The sequence below is a fragment of the Phalacrocorax aristotelis genome, chromosome 2 (assembly GCF_949628215.1).
Source record: "Phalacrocorax aristotelis chromosome 2, bGulAri2.1, whole genome shotgun sequence".
Taxonomy (NCBI): Eukaryota; Metazoa; Chordata; class Aves; order Suliformes; family Phalacrocoracidae; genus Phalacrocorax; species Phalacrocorax aristotelis.
In genome coordinates, this window is record NC_134277.1 from 10,626,101 (window position 1) to 10,647,970 (window position 21,870).

Genomic DNA, 21,870 nt, shown 5'->3' on the forward strand with positions numbered 1-21,870 from the left:
ATTTACGATTTAACTACTTCCCTTAAGTAAACATCCCACTGTCTGCCTGACCCTCCTATTAGGCTTGCCCTGATATCCAGGCTAAATGCATCCTTTCGATGCTAACCCATATTTTCTTCCTAATTGTATCATCTGCATCCATTAAGAACAATTTTTCCCCATCCTGTATTTCAAAGCACATAGGCAGACTCCCCTGAACCACTGATTTTTGTTTGTTCGGTTTAGACTAAACAAATTAACTATTTTTACTCTCTCTGTGTGGTTTGTACTCTCAAGACACTACAGCATTTCTTTTGCCCTTCTTTGAACCCTCACCATCTAAGATATAACATATGCTCTTAGATAGCTAACATATGCATGAGTTCATCCGGGGTTAAACAGGATTGACTGAATTATGGACACTGAACACCGTAACAGTGATCTTGACCAATCTGACTATTCTTTAAAGCTTATCTGTTGCCATATGAAGACAATTCTTTCTTGCAATTTTGCAGAAATTCCCAGAGCCAAAATAAGTGGTTCCCATATGCAACTTTCTCTCTTTTAAGCTCAACTTCGTGATTTTTTTATTTTTCCCAATAGCATTACTGAAAACAATTTTGCTCAATTTAAAGCAGTTTAAGCTGTTTGCAAATGTTAAATGCATATTTCTGTCTACATAGGAGATTTTGCTCTTATTTCCATACAAATATATTGCCATAGAACCTTACGACAGGAATTTGTACTTATTTTGACGTTGGGCAATTGGAGACGTTCTTTTTTCCCCAAGCATTTAAGTTAACTATGAAAGGAAATGAAGTGAATTTTAATTCTGATTAGGCAAAAGTGGGACAGTAAAAACCAAAACAAATTATTTTCTGTCATGAGAGCAACCCTTCCAAACTGCACTTGTATACCAGATTTCAACACAATACTTCATTAAATCCTTTTTGTGAGGGAATAGGCAGGAGCAGAGCAAGAAGCATTTACTCAGGATGACATACTCTGATAAAGCATCTGGTTTACAATCCTGCCCTGCTTTTGCTCAGTTTTATAGCTGATCTGATCAAGGCTGAAGGAGGTCAGTAACTTGGCTGAGGTCAAATTAGCTCTCTCGGTTTTGCCTACCTTCATTCCTTTCTCCATTATGTGAGGTAACTTATAAGAACTTGAAAAATATCTGAGAAGATAGTATTTTAAAATATAAGTCCAGAAAAAGAGAGAAAGAAGTTGAAAAATTGTGACCCAGAAGTATGGCATAAAATCACAGAATCATAGAATCGTTAAGGTTGGAAAAGATCCTTAAGATAATCGAGTCCAACCGCTAACCTATCACTGCCAAGTCCACCACCAAACCATATCCTCAGGCACCACGTCTACCCTTCTTTTAAATACCTCCAGGGATGGAGACTCAACCACCTCCCTGGGCAGCCTGTTCCAATGCCTGACAACCCTTTCGGTGAAGAAAATTTTCCTTATATCCAACCTAAACTTCCCCTGGCGCAGCTTGAGGCCATTTCCTCTCGTCGTATCGCTTGTTACTAGGGAGAAGAGTCCGACCCCTGCCTCACTACACCCTCCTTTCAGGTAGTTGTAGAGAGCAATAAGGTCTCCTCTCAGCCTCCTCCAAACTAAACAACCCCAGCTCCCTCAGCCACTCCTCATTAAGACTTTTCTCTTGACCCTTCACCAACTTTGTTGCCCTTCTCTGGACACGCTCCAGCACCTCAATGTCCTTCTTGTCCTGAGGGGCCCAAACATGAACACAGTATTTGAGGTGCGGCCTCACCAGTGCTGAGTACAGGGGCACAATCACCTCCCTGCTCCTGCTGGCCATGCTATTCCTGATACAAGCCAGGATGCCATTGGCCTTCGTGGCCGCCTGAGCACACGCTGGCTTATGCTCAGCCGGCTGTCAGCCAACACCCCCAGGTCCTTTTCCTCCAGGCAGCTCTCCAGCCACTCCCCCCCAAGCCTGGTATGGTGGAGAGAAGCTTTCTTCTGAGAGACCCCACTGGTGAGTCTTCTCAGTGGTGCGTAAATAAATCAACAGGGAAGTTTTCAAAAGCATGGCAACACTACCAACAGAAAAGGGTGCTTCCTTTAGGTCATGCATCCTAATAAATACCAGAAATCAAACACAGAAAGCGAAGTAACACCTGACTCATCATCTTCACCATCACTTAACTACTTCTCAGCTAATTTCAATACCCACTCTAAAGACAGCAAGCGTTTAAAGGAGGAAAATAAGGCACAAAAAATGGGGGATTACTCTACATCTCTCCCAGCAGGACACAACAGAGAGAGGCAGAAACAAGCTGCAGATAGTCCCAACCACTGGACTCTGACTCTCGCATACACACAGATCTTCACGTGTCCATTTTCTACACTGATACTGGTCGCAAGTCACGTTTGGAAGGAACCCAAGTTTTCTAATGCAGACTCCATCAATAGAATGTATTTGGATCATTTCAAACACAGAAGAGATCCAGCTTTGAAGAAATTCAGCAAAGGACAACAAAATTCAGGCAAGGCTCAAAATTCAGATCCCTTTTCTTTTCTAAGTGTAATGGAAAACAAATTGCTCCATATCACTAATATTCTGTTGCCTTCTCAGCTAAGATACCTTCACACACTGAAGACACAGGAGAAAAAGCACCACGCTAATCAGAAATTTAGCAGTTTTCTTCAGTTGTCCAAGCTGAGGTAAACATAAATTAATAGGACAAAAGGACAACACATGGCTTATCTTTTGTAAAGCAAGCATGCAAACAATTCATACGTCCAAGACAAAAGAATGTTCCCCAGAGAGGAAAAAACCCAACATGATAAAAAAAAAAAAAGGAAAATAAAAATCCCTTTAGTTTTAGTTATACAAAGCTAAGATTACCAACAAAGCTCAGGAATATATTTTGCCTGTGAACACACAGCTTCCCTTTCTTTAAAAGTTATCTCTTTCAAAAAGCTGAGCAGGTACTTTAAATTCTGATGCAATTTCTCATGCCACGAAGAGAAAAATGCCTTACCAAGATCATGTGACCGGTGGAGATGTCCATGTTGGACTGGACTGGCTCCTCGCACCAGGACGATGTGCTGCTCCGGGCCGAGGGGCTGGGAATGGGCCCATCACTAAATTGTGAAGAAACGCTATTTATTCGAGAAGCATGCAGGGGCTCTGGGCGATCAGATGTTTTTACTGCCATGCGCTGGCGGCATAGCTCCTAGAGAGAGAAAGAGGAAGAAACAACCTAGAGTTAAGAGTAATTACATGATACAGTCTACTAAAGACATATGATTTACAATATGTTTCCAGGGCTGGAAGTGTTTTCCCCCTCACTGCAGAGGTTTTTGGGAGGCTGTCTGTTCTGTTAGGCACATCTACAAAGAAATACTCAATGGAGTTACTACGTGATGACTACCCTAACCTTTCAAAAGTGTAATTATGACTGCGTGCACATGTGCTTTTAGATAACCAAAAATAATATTTTGGAGCTTGACTTCTCTAACAGATAGCCTTTTTTCCCCATAATATCTCCCCATGTTTTTCGAAGCCACTTTTGAACTGCGCAACCTCCTGAAGTTAATGGGGTTGCACGGAAGTAATTGAGAGCACTGCTTGGCTCTGGATATGCAAACTCAGCAAGCTCAAGGCAACTGAATTGATGTGCTCTCCAGTATAATTCCTAGTTGATAGATGCCTCGTTTCTCTTCATTAAAATAGCAAACTCACAACACTTCCTCCCTGATGTGGGCCAGAGAGGATGAAGAATGACATTAACAAAGAATAAAAGCAGAAATCTGTCATTGTATTGTTTAAGCAGCTTTGGCGAAGAAAGAAAATTCAAGCTATCACACACGCTAATGAAAGCCATGTTAAAATACCGAAATAGAGTGCACTGGGAATACGTATTTTCAGTTGTTCCCATGCATAGAATTCAGACAAAAATACAGAATTTTGGTTAGGGAACAGAAAATCCTGCTGGTAAAACCAACTCCTTACAGTATAAAATTCTTACTCTAATGGGATAAACAGACCCAGTTACACCATCATTGTTATAATGCTTTTAGAATCAGTTATGTGTGGTGCAATCCCAGACAGTATAATAAAATTATCATTTTTTAACATATGTCTATTGTCCATGAGAGATACTTGGCTGCCTGTGGTGCACAGCAAGACCGGCTAGTCCACGGTATCTGGACATACTGCACATGCGGTGTGGTTACACATTTGTCTCAGATTACTCATTCTGCACAGATGAGTACTAAGAGCACAGTCTCTTGCCTCAGGCTAACAAAATAATACAGTCTGAAGAATTCATACTGTTGAAATGCCATGGATTCTGTTTTCTTATTCATTGATAATATAGTTGCAGCCCAAGTGCCATCAGTAGGTTGATCTGAAAACCTCCATATATCAGGTGCAATAAAATCTTCTTTTCAGACAGGAGTTAGAAATATAACTTTAAGACTATGTTTGTTTGGTGGTTTTTTTTTTAACCTTGCAAACTTTAGGACACTGAAGAGGGATCCTACTCCATGCAGTAGCAAGCATTCAAACCAACCCACTGAAACCAGAATATCGAGTCTCCTCTTGCCACCACATGGCAATGATTAAAGACCCAAACTTTTTCTTCTACCAAAGCTCCTCCTTGACCTACTGTTAGAGATGCTTATGTGGAATATTTTATGGTGTGTAATACATTTGTATATATAGATGCGCATGTACAAGTTAAGATACACTGAGGCAAAATTTGTATCACATATAAACAGAATATATTTTGTTGTCTGTTACAAAAATATAGTCAACAGAAGTTTAGGAAACACAGATTACTCCTTGTATGTGGTGTCAATTGTTGGAATAACTGCACAGACTGTCCCAGGTGAAACTGCTCCCTGATTCCATCACTACATTTTGTATATTTATTAATTTTGTCTATGCCATGTAAGAATTTCTCAAAATTTTACAAAAAGTAGGGTTTTTTCCCACACTTGACTAGAATGTTTTCTGTCATTTGGTACCTTTGTTACTTCCTACTGACCTTAACAGGAAAAGTATTAGAACAAAAAAACCCAAACTTCAAAAATGCTTTGAAATTGAGTCACATATATTAGTGTTAGATAGGTCAGTTAAGCTATCAGTATTAAAACCAAGACTTTTTAATAAAGGAAAAAATGTTACTGTATTTCTTTTTTTTAAATACAGGGACAAAGAAAAAAAATCTCTCCTTTTCCTTTTCTCTGAAGGATCACACATGTCATAAGAAAAGGTAGTGACAGTCCAAAATGGCTATTACTAACCTCAGAATGACCTTGCAGTAGTGTAATTTCAAATCCCTGCTTTTAGCAGATTTTGGTAAGAGTAAAAGTGTGCAGAAACTTTTTAGACAGAAAAATAAATCTACAGAAAACCAAAAAGCTGTTCAGATGTTTAGATATCAACCATTCTCAGAGGGAATGGTTTATTGGACTAGGCAAAAGTATAATAAGTAAAGGAATAAAAATATGTAGTCTATCACATAACTACTAAAAGGATGTGTCTTCTGGCTAGCATGCCATGTGGCGTAGATACTAATTTATTATATTCTAATAGACGTCCTGCCACTTGACTCACCCCAACTCTGTGCTAACAATAGCATTTGTACTCAAACAGGATCTTTGTTTTTAAGTTGATCCGTTCCTGCTGCTCATATCCTGCCTCAAGTCATAATCCTCTGCTTTTACAAGTGGTTGCTGTGGAAAGGATTATAGACCTCTGCTAACAAAAAAGAATCAGGATCAAGTGAACTCCAAGGAATTAATATACCATTTTTAACCAAATGATAATGACAAAAGAAGCAATATTATACCCAACTGGTTCTAGAGTAGATTAACCTCCAACTAAAAAGAACGTTTTGGATGTAATATATTTAGTATGTTACTAAGAAATGTTGTTTTAAAACTAAGTTTAACATGTTCATGGTCAAGGGTCTTTTCCAACCTTAACGATTCTATAATTCTATGATTCACGAAAGAAGGTAAAGTTGAGAAATATATATATATATATAAATATAATTAAGTTTAAAAAAAGAAAAGTTACCTGACCTCAAATATTAACATCTTTCTTTCCTGACATATATAGAACCAAAACAATTATTTCCAGGACTGCTGTAGCTGTCAAATACCTTAAACAAAGCAACCACATCACTGCACATGGCCACAAAAAATGTTTAGTGTAAACAGGAAGGTCAAATCATAGTTGCAGCAAACTATTTCTTGATTTGTGTTTTAAATCTCCAAGACAATGGTTTTCCCTGTCTGTAAACAGAAGTTTTTTGTTTGAATTTATTTCCAGATTGGTCTAACAGTCCTTGACAGCTCTTCCTTCCCCCCACTCCCAGCCAGCCCAGCCCAGGCTGAGGAACCTGCCCCATCCGCACGTGCACATCAGCAGTCTTAGGATACCTACAGCTTCTGCTTTTTCAAAGCCACCTCTCTGTTAGCCCAGCCATTTTAACTCCCAGTTGGGTTTTTAGCCTAGTGCTGCAGGGGTAACACAGTTACCACCACCACGACGTATAAAAGCTTTGATGCATGGGGAGTTTTGCGGTGCCAAATGGGGGCTCCAGGACATAAGGACTACGGAGGTCAAACCCAGATCAGGGAAATGTCTAAATGTGGAATTTGAGTTTGCTTCATCCTTGAGATGGTCAGCTATGTCCCCTTCCTATGAAAGGCATAAGGAATAGTGGGGTCTCAACCTGTGGAGTGTTCCACACCGGGTGCTCTCAGGACAATACCATCCCTGAGCACTGACAGAGGTGGCATCACTTCACAAGTGCACAAAGCCGTAGATGGTTAAGACCCTCATTAATATGATATCTGTTACCTGGACTCTTCTCTGCACCCTCAGGTATGCTCTTCCCCACGCTCCAAAATCTTTACCCTCATAAGCATTTAGCAAATTAGACATCTACCAAACCACAGTTAGAATTTAAACTTGACTAAAATGTCAAAGCTGGAAACTGTGAGAATGCCACAAGCTGTATTTCTGTATCATTTCAGCACATACACCATTAAAATTATTTTCTAAGAATGAATTCGATTTACTGCTGCACTTCTATATTTAGCTGAGTGGCTGAGGCTATTTCTGCTGTACTGCGACTCAGTAATGTCTAGCCGTTGTTTGTGTATAGTTTGAGTGCCATTCTTCATTTAAAAACATCATTTACACCAAAAAAAGCAATCATAATGCATACAGTGAAATATGAAGAAATGATCCTCCTGACCCTTCGGGCTATGATCTAATGGATGGGTTGGACGTAAACATTTATTTAAAAGGTAATTTGAAGTTTATGACATTATTTCCCATCACATGGGAATTGCTATCATACTGAGGCACTTACTCTGTTTTTTATTTCCCAACATTTATTATCAAACTTATGTGGCGGTCACATGCAGTATATAATGGAAAAGTAATATCGCTGTGTGACAAAAACTGCCATAACCAAGATAAATATTCTGTAAATAATGTCCAGCTAAATGAGTTCAAAGTACAGCACAATGATCATCTGTAGAGAGCTTTTTATTCGAGACATAATTGATAACCTTAAACAAACCATAAACAGTATTCTCAGAAAACCCCTGGACCTCTTCCAGTGAGGTTTTAAAGTGTTCCTAATACTTGGTTGTCCTCACAGAGACAGGGAGAAGCATGAAGCAACAATTATTTCCTCAGGTACAACAAATGGCTTTTCAAATCCGTACAGTCCACTTGCAAATGAACCACGTTGTTGCATAAATGTAGTTTACCCACATTTAAAGAAGTGCATTAAGAGACTTGTTGCACCTAATGGACAACACCCCACGTGGATGGAGGGCCAACCTTAACACTAAGTTTTGTTAGATGGGTCTCTGACCTTGAAGAGATGAGTAAGAAACTTTCCTCTCAACTGCGGAGGCATCAAGTCTGTTCAGAAATGAACCCCACAGACATCTGTCCAGGTCTGGTTTAGAGGTGCAACCTGGTTACCACTAGAAGCGTTAGGCTACCACTTCTGGATGTCCCCGGCCAGTGACAGCAGTGGCATTTGCTGCCACTTGGCTTCGTGATGCATGGCTGCCATCAGTGTCACAGAAAGGCAAGGGCAAGATGGCAAACGATGCTTAGGAGGAATCTTTATCTCCCATCAAGTTCAACTAATACGGTGGAAAATCCATTTAGACCATACAGTTTCCTAAAACGTTTGATTTTGGAGAGAAATCTATGTACACACCCTGGTAAGGACCAAGAGTATGGGCAAGCATGGACCTGAAACCAGCTGGAACCGAGGCTTGAATGGTCAACATTAGATCTTTTGCCTTTTTCATTTTCAAAAATGGAATTTGAAAACCTCAGGGTGGCACATTACAGACAGGACACCTGACCTGAGCATCCCAGTTAAGAGATGGTCAACATGGGCCTCAGCTTTCCACTCGTTACCCTTAAAGATAAGCCACTCCACCCTAACGTTTTCTCCAGTGAGGATGCTGTTGTTTATTAAAATATACCTACTTAAAGCAAATGCAGAATGCAGTATCTTCAGGTAGTCTGAGTCCAGCCACTGACCACCACACATGAATGGTTCTCATCTAGCTGGGTCCCAGGCTCATTATAAATTAAGTTGTTCGGTCCAAAGTAGATGAAAATAGCTTCATATCTAAAATACAGCTCTTCTTCCCCAGTCGCATCCACCTCAGATCTACCTAACAGAAGCCTGGGAAGTGAGGGAAATTCCAACTTTCCCGTTTATTTAGAAAAGGAAATACAGTTTCAGTACTTCATATTAATTAAAATAATCTGGTTTTGTAACTGAACTCCAAATTTACATAATTCCAAAAATAACGTCTGGGACAGAGGCCTAACATTTCCACACTTTTAAAAATCTTTTGCCTAAGAAATTCAAATGGAAAACACCTGAGCTAGTACAGAAGCAAGTGTGGCACAATTATTTTCAGACTTAATAAAATATAAGAAAGACTAAAGCCATCCATGGTATAATTATTAAGAAAATACAGAGACATTAGACAAAGAAATTACTGTTTATTAAAAGTGATAGCTGAGTGTACACCAAGCCCTTTCAACCTGAACTGCCTAATATTCTATCAGAAACAAATCTGCTTAAGCAGGCATGATCACAATAGCACTGTGTTCATTTTACACGCGAAGCAAAATTGTTTTGTAGAAACTTTATATTAAAAATGATGACTATTCTAAAGGATTCAAGGCTATACTTTATAACAAAATATATAATGAAAACTAAGAATATATGTAACCTTTTATATGCTAGGTATGGAAGAATAGATCTTCAAAAATGCTTTTTTTTTCCCTCAGCTTTAATATATTTAATTAAATAGTAGCCTCACTTTCCTTTAAATTAAGGAGGCATTATTCACCGGATGAGCTGAGGGCTGCACATACAGCATGGATTTAGCTGCTCTGCTATGGATGTAGTCATAAACAGTGAGATTTTAAAAAATGAAAAAATAAGGTAAGCTCATTTTTTAAAATAAATTAATCTAGGACTACAAACATCATTATTCTCTAACTAAATTTGCTTAGTGTTACTACAGGATGAAGCTAAAGTCATTTGGCTGCCTTTGTTTTGCTTTTGCATACTTAATATGTTTGCAGGTGTTATAAATTTAACTTTAACTTATTTACTGTGTTTGTAGCTTTGGGGGTAATTACAGCTTTATTACCATTTATTTTTGAGTTATCGAAACATACTTTCAAGCTTTCATTTTAACATACTTTTTGTCCAGGAGTAAAAGACCTGTTTACATATGTGGAATATTTGTACATTTATTTTCTATCCGTGCCAGAAAAGGCTAGAGATCAGCGTGCCTTCAGAAAAGGAGCAAAGGGAGATATTGGAAAAGTGTTTGAGAGTAGTATTTTGAGAGACACAGCACCACACATATCATTCAATAACCATACTCTGTACAATTCATATTTATGTAGTCTTGTATGTGATAGATCTTGGGAGAGAAAAAAAAACACCCCAAAACAAGAAAGTGAAATGTAGTTGTTTCATTGTCAGCCTTAGTCTGTCCAGGTCAGTTTACTATCCGCTCTCTCGTACTGCACCACCCTCCGTATATCTGGATACAACTCTGAGTCTCGGTGTAGGGGTTTTGCTTTGTTTGGTTTTTAAATGACCTAAAAGGCAGGCCTGCTGTTTCTTTTTGAGAGCATTGCAGTCAAACACAGGCTTGAGACTCATTTTCCTAACAAAATCCCAATTTCAATTATGGTTTGTGAAATAAAAAATTTCAATTATTTTAGCGTTGCGAGTGTTTCCTGGTGGTGGCTCATGTAATTATGATTCCCAATTCTTCATGTACACAAAGAAAGTAGAGGCCATGCAGGAGGGGAAAGGCAAAGAAAACATGGCTATCTTTATATGGAAAATTACTTTTCCTTTATTTGTATTTATTTGTTTTATTCCCTCTCTTTAAATTCAAGCATTTGCACAGTCATCCCACCAAATCAAACAAACAAAAAGCCATCGTGGTCTTGTACAGATCTCCAGAAGTGCAGCAGATGTGATAATTTCTGGCTTGCACAGAACCAAAGACACTGACTAAGCAATACAGCTTAAGGAAATATTTTTACTTTAAATCTTTCAGTAACCTCTCATCAATGAGGTAGACATCTAAACAGCCCAGAAGCTCCTGAAGGAGCGAGCGGTCTTTTACATGGCTTGTGCCACGAAAGAAGACATGACAGCGTAGAGCTAATGATATTTCCCTGAAATAACGGCAGTGTGTTTTCCCTGCTATCCATGCCAGGAAAGCACAGGCATCTTTGGGGATAATACTACTTTCCAGAGGATCCGTGAAATTTGAAGACCATGTTTAGGTTCCTCTGCTGGGGATTTTTTTCCCATACAACAATACAAGACACCACTCAAACTGGGACTGTATGAGTGTGATAGTTTATATCCTTGATTTCTAAAAGAGGGAAGAGTTTTATGAAGCAGATGCCTGACTTAACATGACGGCAGTACACTGGACTTCACAGATAGAAGATACATGCAGAAAGTTCATGTTTCTTTAAACTGATTTGAACTGGTATTTATGTTCCCTACATAATGACATCATGGTCTTAATGACATCATGGTGGTTTCTCTTGGGATTTAAACAGACTACTTGGATGCCTCCAAGGAAAACAGGGACTATTTCTAACAGGGAGGACCTGCAAGCCACAAATCTGAAGTCACCTGAGGTCTACCGGTATAAAAGCACCCAGGTTTTTCTCAGGGTGTCCCTGACAGTGTCTGAGTATTACTGGTCTTGCAATTCAGACAACTGTAATTCCGGAAAGAGAATGATATGAGCTTGACCTAACTGCCACCAAAAAAAAAAAAAAGAAAAAAATGAAAAACAAAGAAAAAAGAAGAAAGGAAGGAGTATATTTTTTTGGTGGTTTCAAACCAAGCTGCTTTCTAAATGGCATTTCCCACATTTCAGCTGTGGTTGCATGTAGTGTTTTAGAAGTATATGGTAAATATGAGGCTGGGAGAGGAAAGATTTCTTAAGAAGTAATTAGAGAAAAATAATGTGCAAAAAAACCTTCACTTTTTCCATATTTTGTTCATCTTAACTAAGTCAAATACCTGCTCATGAGGGCACAGCTGCTTCTTAATACGAATTTGCACAGTAAATTCACCGCTAGCACAGCAAGAGCCATACAGCACAGTATGGGTTACAAATAAACCGTAGTAACAATTGAATTAACCTGAAAGGCCATGCAGAACCATGTGCAAATTCATCATCTATTCTGACTTTGCCTAACCCACCCAAAGCCCAATGACAGCACTCTAAAAGATAACTGCTACAAATGTTTCCTCTTCCACTCCCAGCATTTAGAGTTGCCTGGGGCCCAAAGCAGGCAAAAAATGCAGTCCCAAGCCAGCTGTAGTTTCTCAGGAAAGATATACATTTAGGCTGTGTAGTCCACTGTTTTATTGCCCTGCAGGACTAAAAATGGGAGATCATTTCTGCTAGAAATACGAAGTCCTAGCTTGCCAGTAGGACTCAGCATGCATGTCTCCCTTGGAAAGAAACAAACACACAGCCACAAGGTTATGTCTAAAAATGTTATTTTATCCTACTGCAAAGATTATTATTGCTTCTCCTCAAGTCTGTGTAACAGCATTCATGGTAACAGAGGTACTAAAAACAGTCAGAGAAATACAAAGAGAAGTCCTAAAAACTTCTAAAAACCTCAAATACTTTTTTTTTTTTCCACAGAAGGTGACTATATATGTAAGAAGTAATGCTGGGATAAGGAAGTATTTATCAAGGATGGCCATCAGCAACAAATTTTTTTTTTCCATAACGTCATCTATCATGACAGTAGAAATTGCCGGTCATTACCCTCTCCTGATTTGAAAACTAAAGTCATTGCTTTCCACACATTCACCACTGAAAATAAAAATGAAATCACTCTTTTAACTCTGCTAGGAAGAACAAATGCAAATTTTGTGAAGGAAGAAACTGTAAAAAAGAAAAGGATCTATAAAGCACACAGCTGATAGTAAGTCAGAGCAGGTTATTATGAGCAAAAAACTTGGTAATACAGAGAAACTCCTCTAAACTATGGAGAAAGTATGTATGAGTTCTATCATGTCTCTGAGAACAGACACACACACAAAAGTCTTCAAGGAGTAAAAATGTTGGTCAATATTTCTATACAGTCACTTTATTAGTGTTACAGGAGATACTGGAAAAACTGAGAGGGTTCTTATACTCAGTACTGATGGTCAGAGATGCAGGGAGACTTCACATTTTGGAGAAAACAGCAACAACAGCAAAAATGCATGTTTCCCTTGGGCTCTCCCCTGCCTCTCTGTACAACTGTGCTCTCAACTGGATCATGGTCATGCCCCGACACTGCCCGCCTGGAGCTGCAGACCTCCCTGCCATCCCTGACCTGCCCCATGGCACCGCTTACAATAACTACCCTGCAGCAGCAACAAGGAGTTAATGCGTGAGTTCGCTTTCAAGGAAAAGAACTTCCTTGGCCATTACTAAAGCTCCTGGGTTTCCCTTTGCCAACTCGCACAAGCACAGGGGTTGTTAATGTCACCCCAGACCTCTCCACAAGGCACCAGTTTGCCTGCAAGAAGCCCCACGGGAACAGCCTAGAAGAACACATACAAGGCAGGCGCATTCCTAAAACGGTCACATCTTAATTCTGGATTATTTTAAGACCTGGGCATGAAGTTACAGACATCTTCTAAAACATCATCAGCTATTTTATTGCCTAGGATATCTTTTCTCACATGCTTCTTTGGTTTTTGAGATTCCTGCTAACAACTTGTGCATCAACAACATTCTGCAGAAATAGTGTTACATGTTGCAGTTGTATTATGCAGTTTTTCCTCTACTAGTCTTTTATTTTATGTATTTAATATAACTGAATGTTTTTGCCCTGGCGCTAGGCAGAAGACAGAATAAGAATTTCATTCCTTCTTCAGTTCCTCATTTTATATACTTTTTTACTTTTCTACACTGCCACTCGTTACTGTTTTGGAAGAAATAATCTGTCTTTTCAGTCTGTCTTCATACGAGTTTTCCATGTCCTTAATAATTCTTGTCACCTTTTCCTCACTCCCTCCATTTCTGCAGTGTTCCTTTGGCGATGGAGTGACCAGCACTCACAGAAACCTCAAGCATTGATTTATACTTAATTAACTTCTAAAGCCCTCAAACAAGCAAACAAAATTATTAGTCAACAATGCCTGGAGAGCCACTGGGTTGACCCAGACCTTCAAAAAGAAGCTGAAATTTGGAACAGCTCACTAGGCAACCCTTCTGTGTGTTTTAACCTCACACCCAAGAGCTTTACAGTGAGGTTAATTAGGAATTGCAGCTCTTTATTTCACTCTTGTGGGTGACATTATATGGAATTTACATGCTCACATTCCCATTTTACTGCACATATTATTTCCCCAGAGTACAGAGGGAGATGCTGTATGGCATAATTTCACTCTACAACAAGAATTTACTTAGGTAGATTGTTCTCGCTTCCAAAACCACATTCAGCTCCATCATGTTTCTCCTCCTGTCTTATGTGGATAGCCAGCCACTGACACCTTTCACTGTGATCCACTGCAGCAAAACCCCTTCCAGCAAATCACACCATTTCACTCCACACAAGGCATTTTTCTTTCACAGGAAGACAGGATGCACTCCAGTTAAGAAGTTGCAAAAAGGTAAAATCCAAGTTTCTTTTCCCCATGCTGTCAGAAAAGCAGCAGCATACTAAATTTTTCCTTTTCATCTTTCCCTCGTTCTTCTATTCACAGTGGGAAAGATCAATATTTCTCTGACGTGAATATTCTTCCTGATACATTTTTGAAGATCGGGGGATGTTCAGGCCAGCAGTACTAGGAAATGGGTAGGGTTGGTAGTTATGGCTCTACTACAGCCCACTTCAAACCATATACCTCTGCTGTTGTCAGACAGCACGACCAAGGAAAAGCCTTCCCACCTGCATGAGATGCCTATCTCTCCGTGTTAGGTAACATTTGATGAGGAGAAAGGGGGTGGCTTCGATCAGCCAAGGTAAGCGTGTAATCTCAATACCAAAAGTGAGTTTTATGATGATAACAATGAGCTCTTCCCACTTTGGAGAGCAAGATCCGCCACTTCTGAGATCTCTGAGATGCTGCCAGAACGCAGTTCTGCAAAGCAGCAGCAGTCCTATGTAGAATGAAAAAGCAGGAATCATCAAGAAGCCCGCAACTGTGTTAGGTAGACCGGAAAACAGAAAAATAAAAACTGCACCAAAAATGAATGGAATTTTATCAGTCTGAAATATTAAAAATATAACAAGCTATTTCCCTGATCAAAATCTGTGCTTGTTCGGAATGCCGTCATCCCAAGCAAACATCAATAAAACATCGCTCATTTGTTTTTGGCAAAAAGTCTAGAAATTGGTCAGCAAAGCTTAGATAAAACCTCATGCATTTTCTGCTTTGGATAAGCCACCTACATTAAATTTTATTTTCTCCTATTCAAAAACTATTCTCTCCCATCCCCCTCCAAATTAATTTTGGTTCTTTGAAGCATTTGAGTTCTAGGAGCGTTCTTTTATATATAGTCCCCTTCTTCAGTCTTGGTTTAGTTGGATTCTAAGAATGCAAGTGATGAAAACTGGATCTGCATGCTGAAAGCTGAGAACCTGAACTGGAAGACGAAGAGCTGCAGGAGTGCCCCAGCTGACTTACACTGCAGTGATGTACACAGGTGCTATGAGAGCTTAGATCATGCAATAGCAAAAATCACAGTACAAAGAAATCAGCTGAGCTGTCTCAGTCCTTTACTGTACCTTGCTGGCGTGAATTAACTCAATTGGATTTTCTTTTACAGTTCTTTAAACTGCTAGAAAGCATTTAGGTCTCTGTTGTCCATGTAAACATATGAAAAGGAAAACATCTTGGACAGAAAGTCCTCATCCTTGGAGCTGTAGCTTTGTCCCTGTTAAGAGGGACAAAAATGAGGCCTCTTGTCCAGTCAGCATAAATCACATCCTCAACATCCAACTCTTTGTAGCTCTGCACACAGGCCAGCCGTGGGTCCCCCTGCCCTCACATGCCACGCATGCTCCCGAGGCTGTTCGAGACACCACCTCTCACGTGTGCCTTTGGGAAGATTGGAGCAGTTGAGCAGCATGACCCCAGGAGAGCTCCAGTCTGCTCTACCCAAGCTTCTCTTATAGTTTATACCACAATAAAATGAGCGATTACATCACAATCCACCCAGAAGACTCAACTTTGCAAAATCCCTGCAAGAGCTGCACAACAGGGCTACAGGCAGAGGAAAGTTGAGGATTCAAAACCTACTTTTGTTCATCTACACCTCAAAACAGCCAGGTCCGTGTGGGTTTACCAGCATAAAACCTTATGTGGCTGCAGTCAGCTTCAAATCCTTCGCTAAGGCTAAGCACAAACACACAGTGCAGAAAGGACAAGAGATCTCTGAAGCTGCGATCTCGCTGGCTTTGGGCAGGACGCGGACCTGCTCTGCCAGCGCGCTGCCAAGCAAGCACGACTTCCCTGCCCACACAGAGAAGGAGAAAGGCAGCGACCCTGCATCCCCCACTCCTCTTACCTTTCACTGGCAACCGTGTGAGACCAATGTGCGGGATGAGCAGATGTACCCAGAAGAAAGCAGGGAGAAGAATGCTTTTCATGTACCTTACAGACTTCAGAGAATAAACTGTAACCTGTTCCTGCTCGCAGGCAACACGGTCCTACAAGAACTGACAAACATCACCTACAACAGTTCTTTATGTACACAAAATTAACTTCTAGTCTCTTCCAGGGAACATGACCCCGATACAAAATAAACAAAAGTAAAAAAGTTTCCCAGTTAAAAACTTTAAAAAAAAATTTTTTTTCTTCTAGTGCAGCACTCTGAGGGAATATGAAAGGCTCAGCAAGCCAGATCACAGTGTTAGCTGCTGAGCGTTCAGAGAATATACAATAGAGGAATGTGTCAAACCTGAAACATGATAACAGAGTTGCTCCAAAGAAAAAGGAAAATCCTAAAACAGAAAAAAGGGCAGAAGTGTGTAGGAAAGACAGGCCTGATTATCCTCTACATTGCATCAGAAAAAAATGCCACTGAAGACAGTATAGTTATTCCAGAAAGAAATCAGGACACTTGAGATGATGCACTGCCTGGGACTGCAGATCAAATATTCTCCAGCCCATTAGGCAAGGCTGTGGTTATCTTTGGCTACTTTATAACGTACAGGCACTGGGACATAATCAATTTACCAGAGGGAGACAATCCATTGTACTTATCCAGAACCAGCCCACGCTCAGCTGGCAAACAGCCCGTGGCGCGGCAGGGACGGGTGGAAGGGGCTCTGAAGCAGGAGCGGGATGCTCGGGAGCGGGAGCCCAGACCTCAGCACTCCAGGATGGGGAGTTAGGGCAGGTAAAGCAACAGTAAGCCTCACCCTCTAAAACAGGGTGGCCATAGCCAAACTATTAAGAAAACTGTGCAGTCAATGAATATATTTCTTTTTCTTGGCCTGTGGTAAGAAATTGTTTGGGAGAAAGTTGGGTGGCTTGGCCTGAAATGGTGCCAGGGCCATTCGAACAATTTATTGGTTTAATTTACCAGGCGCGATGCAGCCTGCAGGTCCAGAGCACCTCCAGCACATTTCTAAGAAATGCCTGTCTGAGTAAGGACTCTGGATTTCCCAGTAATTAAAAATGAGTCACTAACATAATTTCCCCTCTTACTATTTTTTTCTTTGCATTTTCTTACATCCTAAATAGACAGAAATCATACTGCAAGATGCTTGGAGCATGTTTGTCTTTGTTCCACAAAACACCAAGCTCAAACACCGTATTCTTCAGACAGAGAAAAATAAACAAAGCCGGGTAAGGGGAGGGGGCTGACATCACCTCCTCTCTGCCACTTCGCACGAGTCCTATGCAGATAAACACCCAACTACTTGAAAAAGATGGTTTATATTACTCAAATCTAAACCTACATGGCACCTTCTTATCCAAGCACTTCAGGAGTTGCATGTGTACTCATTTTCCTTTCATGTCTGCAAAAACCCTCTCGCTCCACCTGCCCGCTCTAATGTAAAGAGTATTTTACTCAAGTGTTGCTGCACTGCCACTGCTGCAGCAGCACAGGACCTGGGCTGCAAAGGTAAAACCTTCTCTGGTCAGGGCAAGTCCATTTCTCCACCACTGAGTAATTTACAAAAGTTATTTTCTTAAATAGGAAAAGCTTGGAGGAGAGCTATTCGTAATAAGTCCAATAAACCTCTCTCACACAGCCAGCACGGTTCCCCTGGGGCCGCTGGGGCAGTGCGCGGTGGAGCACTGGGCAGAGCAGGGGAGGAGGCGATGGATGGGAGAGCACTGCTCCTCGCAGATGGACAAGGTGAGCTCAGATACAGATTTCCTGAAGTGTCCTCTGAAATCTGTGACATTGAGCTTCAGCACTTAAAATGGACAATTTCTCATCAAGCTCTATTTTGAAGTTGATTTTAAATGCTAGGGGTATAATTGATAACATAACATTATTGATTTATTTATCCCCCAACTTATCAGACAGGCATGTTTGATAAATTTCTGCTGATTTATAAATTCATACAGTATTTTGAAATGCTATTTTGAACATTACTACAATTTAACTCAATTTTATGGCTACCACAGGAGCAAGGTTAGGGCATTACATAGTCTAGTGCACCACAGGAATTGCGGACTGTTCTGAACACTAAGCAGATAAAAAACAGATTAAAAGTTAAATCCATATTTGTACACCTCCTGTTTTGCCTCATTCGGCTTTGACCATCCACTGCCTGACTTCAGTCAAGTGTTTAAATATAAGGTAAGCTCTCTTCTAGTCACCTGAAAACACCCCTCACTTCTTTCTTCTCTCCCATGATTGCTATGCCTGACTATGGTGTAGAACATATATTTTGTACATTGTGAAAACTGTCTCACCTTAGAGTGGTTTATGTAACAACATTATATACAATGTACTTGCAGGTTCCTGAGAATTTATTTTAAGACAAAATTCCAATCAAAGAGAAAATTGTTCACGTAATACACAATAAACAGACTTAAGCAGACAAGAACAACTCTCCTAATACTTACACCTCCCCGTGTATGCTTTATTACAAACAATTACAGTTTGTCCTGTTGCATTACATAGTCACATGAGATGATCTATTTTTCTTTTAATAAGGACACTGGAAAAGAAAAGATTAAAAATGCACTACATCCTTTGTTTTCCCAGAAGAAAACACAAGCAATCCCTTCGTAGTATTCAGCCTTAAGGTAAAATTTTAATCTATCTAAAATCCTTATTAAAGGTATTCCCTATTGAATGCTTACTAAATACTCAGGTACTGAATGCATCCCATCCTCAGTGGTGTGTTTTTTGCTTAAGTGTAGTGAAAATGAGAGTTGTACGTAGCTATGAGGTAATACTTCATGGTACTGATTAAGCCCAGTTTGCCAGCTTCCTTTGGTCCCCAAACTGAGGGTAGTTTGAATATTACTGAGAACTTGGTAAATAAGAAGAGCAAAATTTTCCCTTTTTTCCCATTTCACTTAGTTCACAAAATTCCATTTTCTAAGGAGCCGATATACAGTATTACTCTAATGTTAAGGTCTAATACTGTAATATGTTTGCTTATGAAAGTCAGCCTAGAGTGTAAAATATGAAGCCATATTAGAGGTAATGAATTATCTGTATTTAAACACACAAAACAGGCATGGTGGTTAAGTAGAGCGTGCGTTTCCAGTGGATTCTTTCAGTTGGAGCCTTTTAAAAAATTTGCGGCAAAACATTTATTGTAACTGTTGTAAATACTGTGTTCTGCACATCTCTAATAAAAAATACCAGCAGGATTGAATCTTTAAATGCACAAAGAAGTTCTTAGTGGCTTTGAATCCAGAAGGATCATGTAATTAATAAGACTGTATTTGACAAAGGAATATATAATTTATATATAATATAATACATGTAATAATGTAGAATTTAACATATGATTTACAATTATATGCCTGCCAAACCAAGTTATTTGAACAAGTTTTTAGAACAGCTGATGATGTAATCCAGCTGCACTGGCAGCGCACGGCTCACGTACCCTTGACTACTCCAGGCAGTTTAAGGAGGAACTTCATCGTAAACTGCTTGGTCTTTGCCCCCTTGCTTTTTAAAGGAAGTTCTTTTGGCTGAGATGAAGGAAAATTAAAAAGAACATTATTGACATAAAATATTAAAAGGCAGACTTTCTGAAGCCAGCTTCAGTGCATTTTCACTTTTGCCTTTAAATTCCGCTATGGGCGACGTTTTGCAGAGCATTAGCAGTGATGCAGAAGACTACGCTCATAGGAAAGTTCTCCAGTGCAAAGTGTAAAATATGCTGATGATTTAACATCTTGCACAACCCCGCGTTCCCCACATGGGGGGTCAAAAGCCAGAGTTCAGCTGGACTCACAAATACATCACCCTGAATCAAACAGACCATCCCTAAATAGTAGCAGTCACTAACATACACTCATTACATTAATAAATTGCTCGCTAATGGGAGCAGTGACAAGTAAGATGTGCACTTAGTGGCCCTGTTTGCAGCCCGCCCCCGACGCCTGAATGCCCGTTTTTCTCTGGGTTATGTTCTAAAGGCTTCAAAGTGCATGAAGAAAATCTGCTCAGTGTGGTGAAATAAATCAAAGACTGTCTGCTGAAAATTTCTAAAACGCTTCGGCCCTAATCTCCTGGAGCAGAGAGTGGGCTTGCAGAATGCTAAACTTGCTTTTCAAAGAAGATCAAAGCATCATGAGCGACAATTAAAAACACAGGTGCAGGTGTGCGCATGCGTGGGGGCACGCGGAGGCTGTACGAGCCTCTTTTTAGTCATCCCTGAATGCTAACGCTGACTTATCTAATCATTACACGAGTGATCTGAAAGGACAGGAGACGTGTTTAAAAGGTACGCAAAAATCGTCCACCTTTATGTATAAAATGTGTTTTATGCACATGCAACATTTTCCGAGATACACCATTTCCATTAATTTTGAAAAGCTCCTTAGCCACTCTCTTAACTGAACCAGCCTATAATTTTGTTGTTAGTGATTCAAAGATAAATGAAATTGCAACTGTTTCTACCCTTTCTCACGTTACTTAGTCTTTAAATAGGGTTTAGTCTCCCAGACCTTACTTTAAGACTTTGAAGGCCAGCTGCTCACCTTAGCAAACACCTGAAGAACCAGACTCACACCGCAGCCTCTTTAAGTGGCATCGGGCCGTTTGGCAGCCGATCGAGGGCACCGCAGAGATTTTATTTGCCTGCTTCAACTTTTTAATGGTATTGGTTGTTCTGCCTGAGACTGGTCACTTCTACCCTCACCTACACAAGCAATACTCATGCCAGTAGGTAAGTGGGCTCATACGAGAACCGCTCGTGCTAGCAGGTTAGTCCCCGAGGGAGAGTGACGTTGCATGACAGGCGCTACGCCTCCGGTGCGGAGGGAGACTTAGCAGCCAGCCTGCTATTTCCCTGACAATATGGTTTGTCTGTTTTCCCCTTCCCAAGCTGGTGTTTCACCAGAAAGAATGAAAAAAAAAAAAAAGCAGCTGTGGGAAAAAAACTCTTCGAAGTTCACAGGGTGAGTAAGGAAGGAGTAAAACCCTGAATGAACTCTCCAGGCTGAAGTGGGTTAGGATGAAATACGCTTCTGCTAAATCTCGAAAATTTAGGTCAGCCTTGTTTATGTTAAGATATAAACCACTGACATTTTGAGAAGTATGTGAATCGAAGTGATATTTCGGTGTTCTCTCTGAATCACATTGGGCCACCAGGCCTTTTTATACTGACTAATTTTTCCCCCTTCAAATTAAAGAAAAAAATAAAATCTGAATTGTCACTTAAGCTGTGAGCACAACATGTTGGAGTATCATGCTTTAAAGTCTAGTGGCACCAGCTGCTGAAATATTTCCCATTTTTAAAATACACTGAATTACCCGAGTAGATACTGGGGAAACATTTAACAGAAGAGAACAAAGTAAGTACAATTTTCAAAGCTATCTGCTTTTTTCTTCCCCCGTATTAATACAGGTTACACTATTCCCCTATGAGTATCAGAGGAGATGAGGGAAAAGATAATTGATGCTTTTCTGAGACCTCACTGATGTTATCCAAAACACGCATCACACCAGATATCCATTACATTTAACACAGCTCAACATAAGGCGATTTGGACGATGCGAATAGGGCTCAATCCTATTTCTCTTCAAATCCACGTGAATAGTTTATTATATACAGAACCAGGCTCAGTGAGTCATTTTGATAAAACGCTAGTTAACAGCATCAAAACT

General features: G+C 40.1%; 1 protein-coding gene across 3 annotated transcripts in view; it reads right to left on the minus strand.

The window, feature by feature from the left end:
* The window catches only part of PTPRN2 (protein tyrosine phosphatase receptor type N2), a 670,936-nt gene that overhangs the window by 83,742 nt on the left and 565,324 nt on the right, over window positions 1-21,870 (minus strand). For all 3 annotated transcript variants that reach the window (XM_075082381.1, XM_075082380.1, XM_075082379.1), the window contains one exon: window positions 3,006-3,200. In XM_075082381.1, the coding sequence (XP_074938482.1) occupies window positions 3,006-3,200 (195 nt within the window). The remainder of the gene's footprint in view (window positions 1-3,005; window positions 3,201-21,870) is intronic.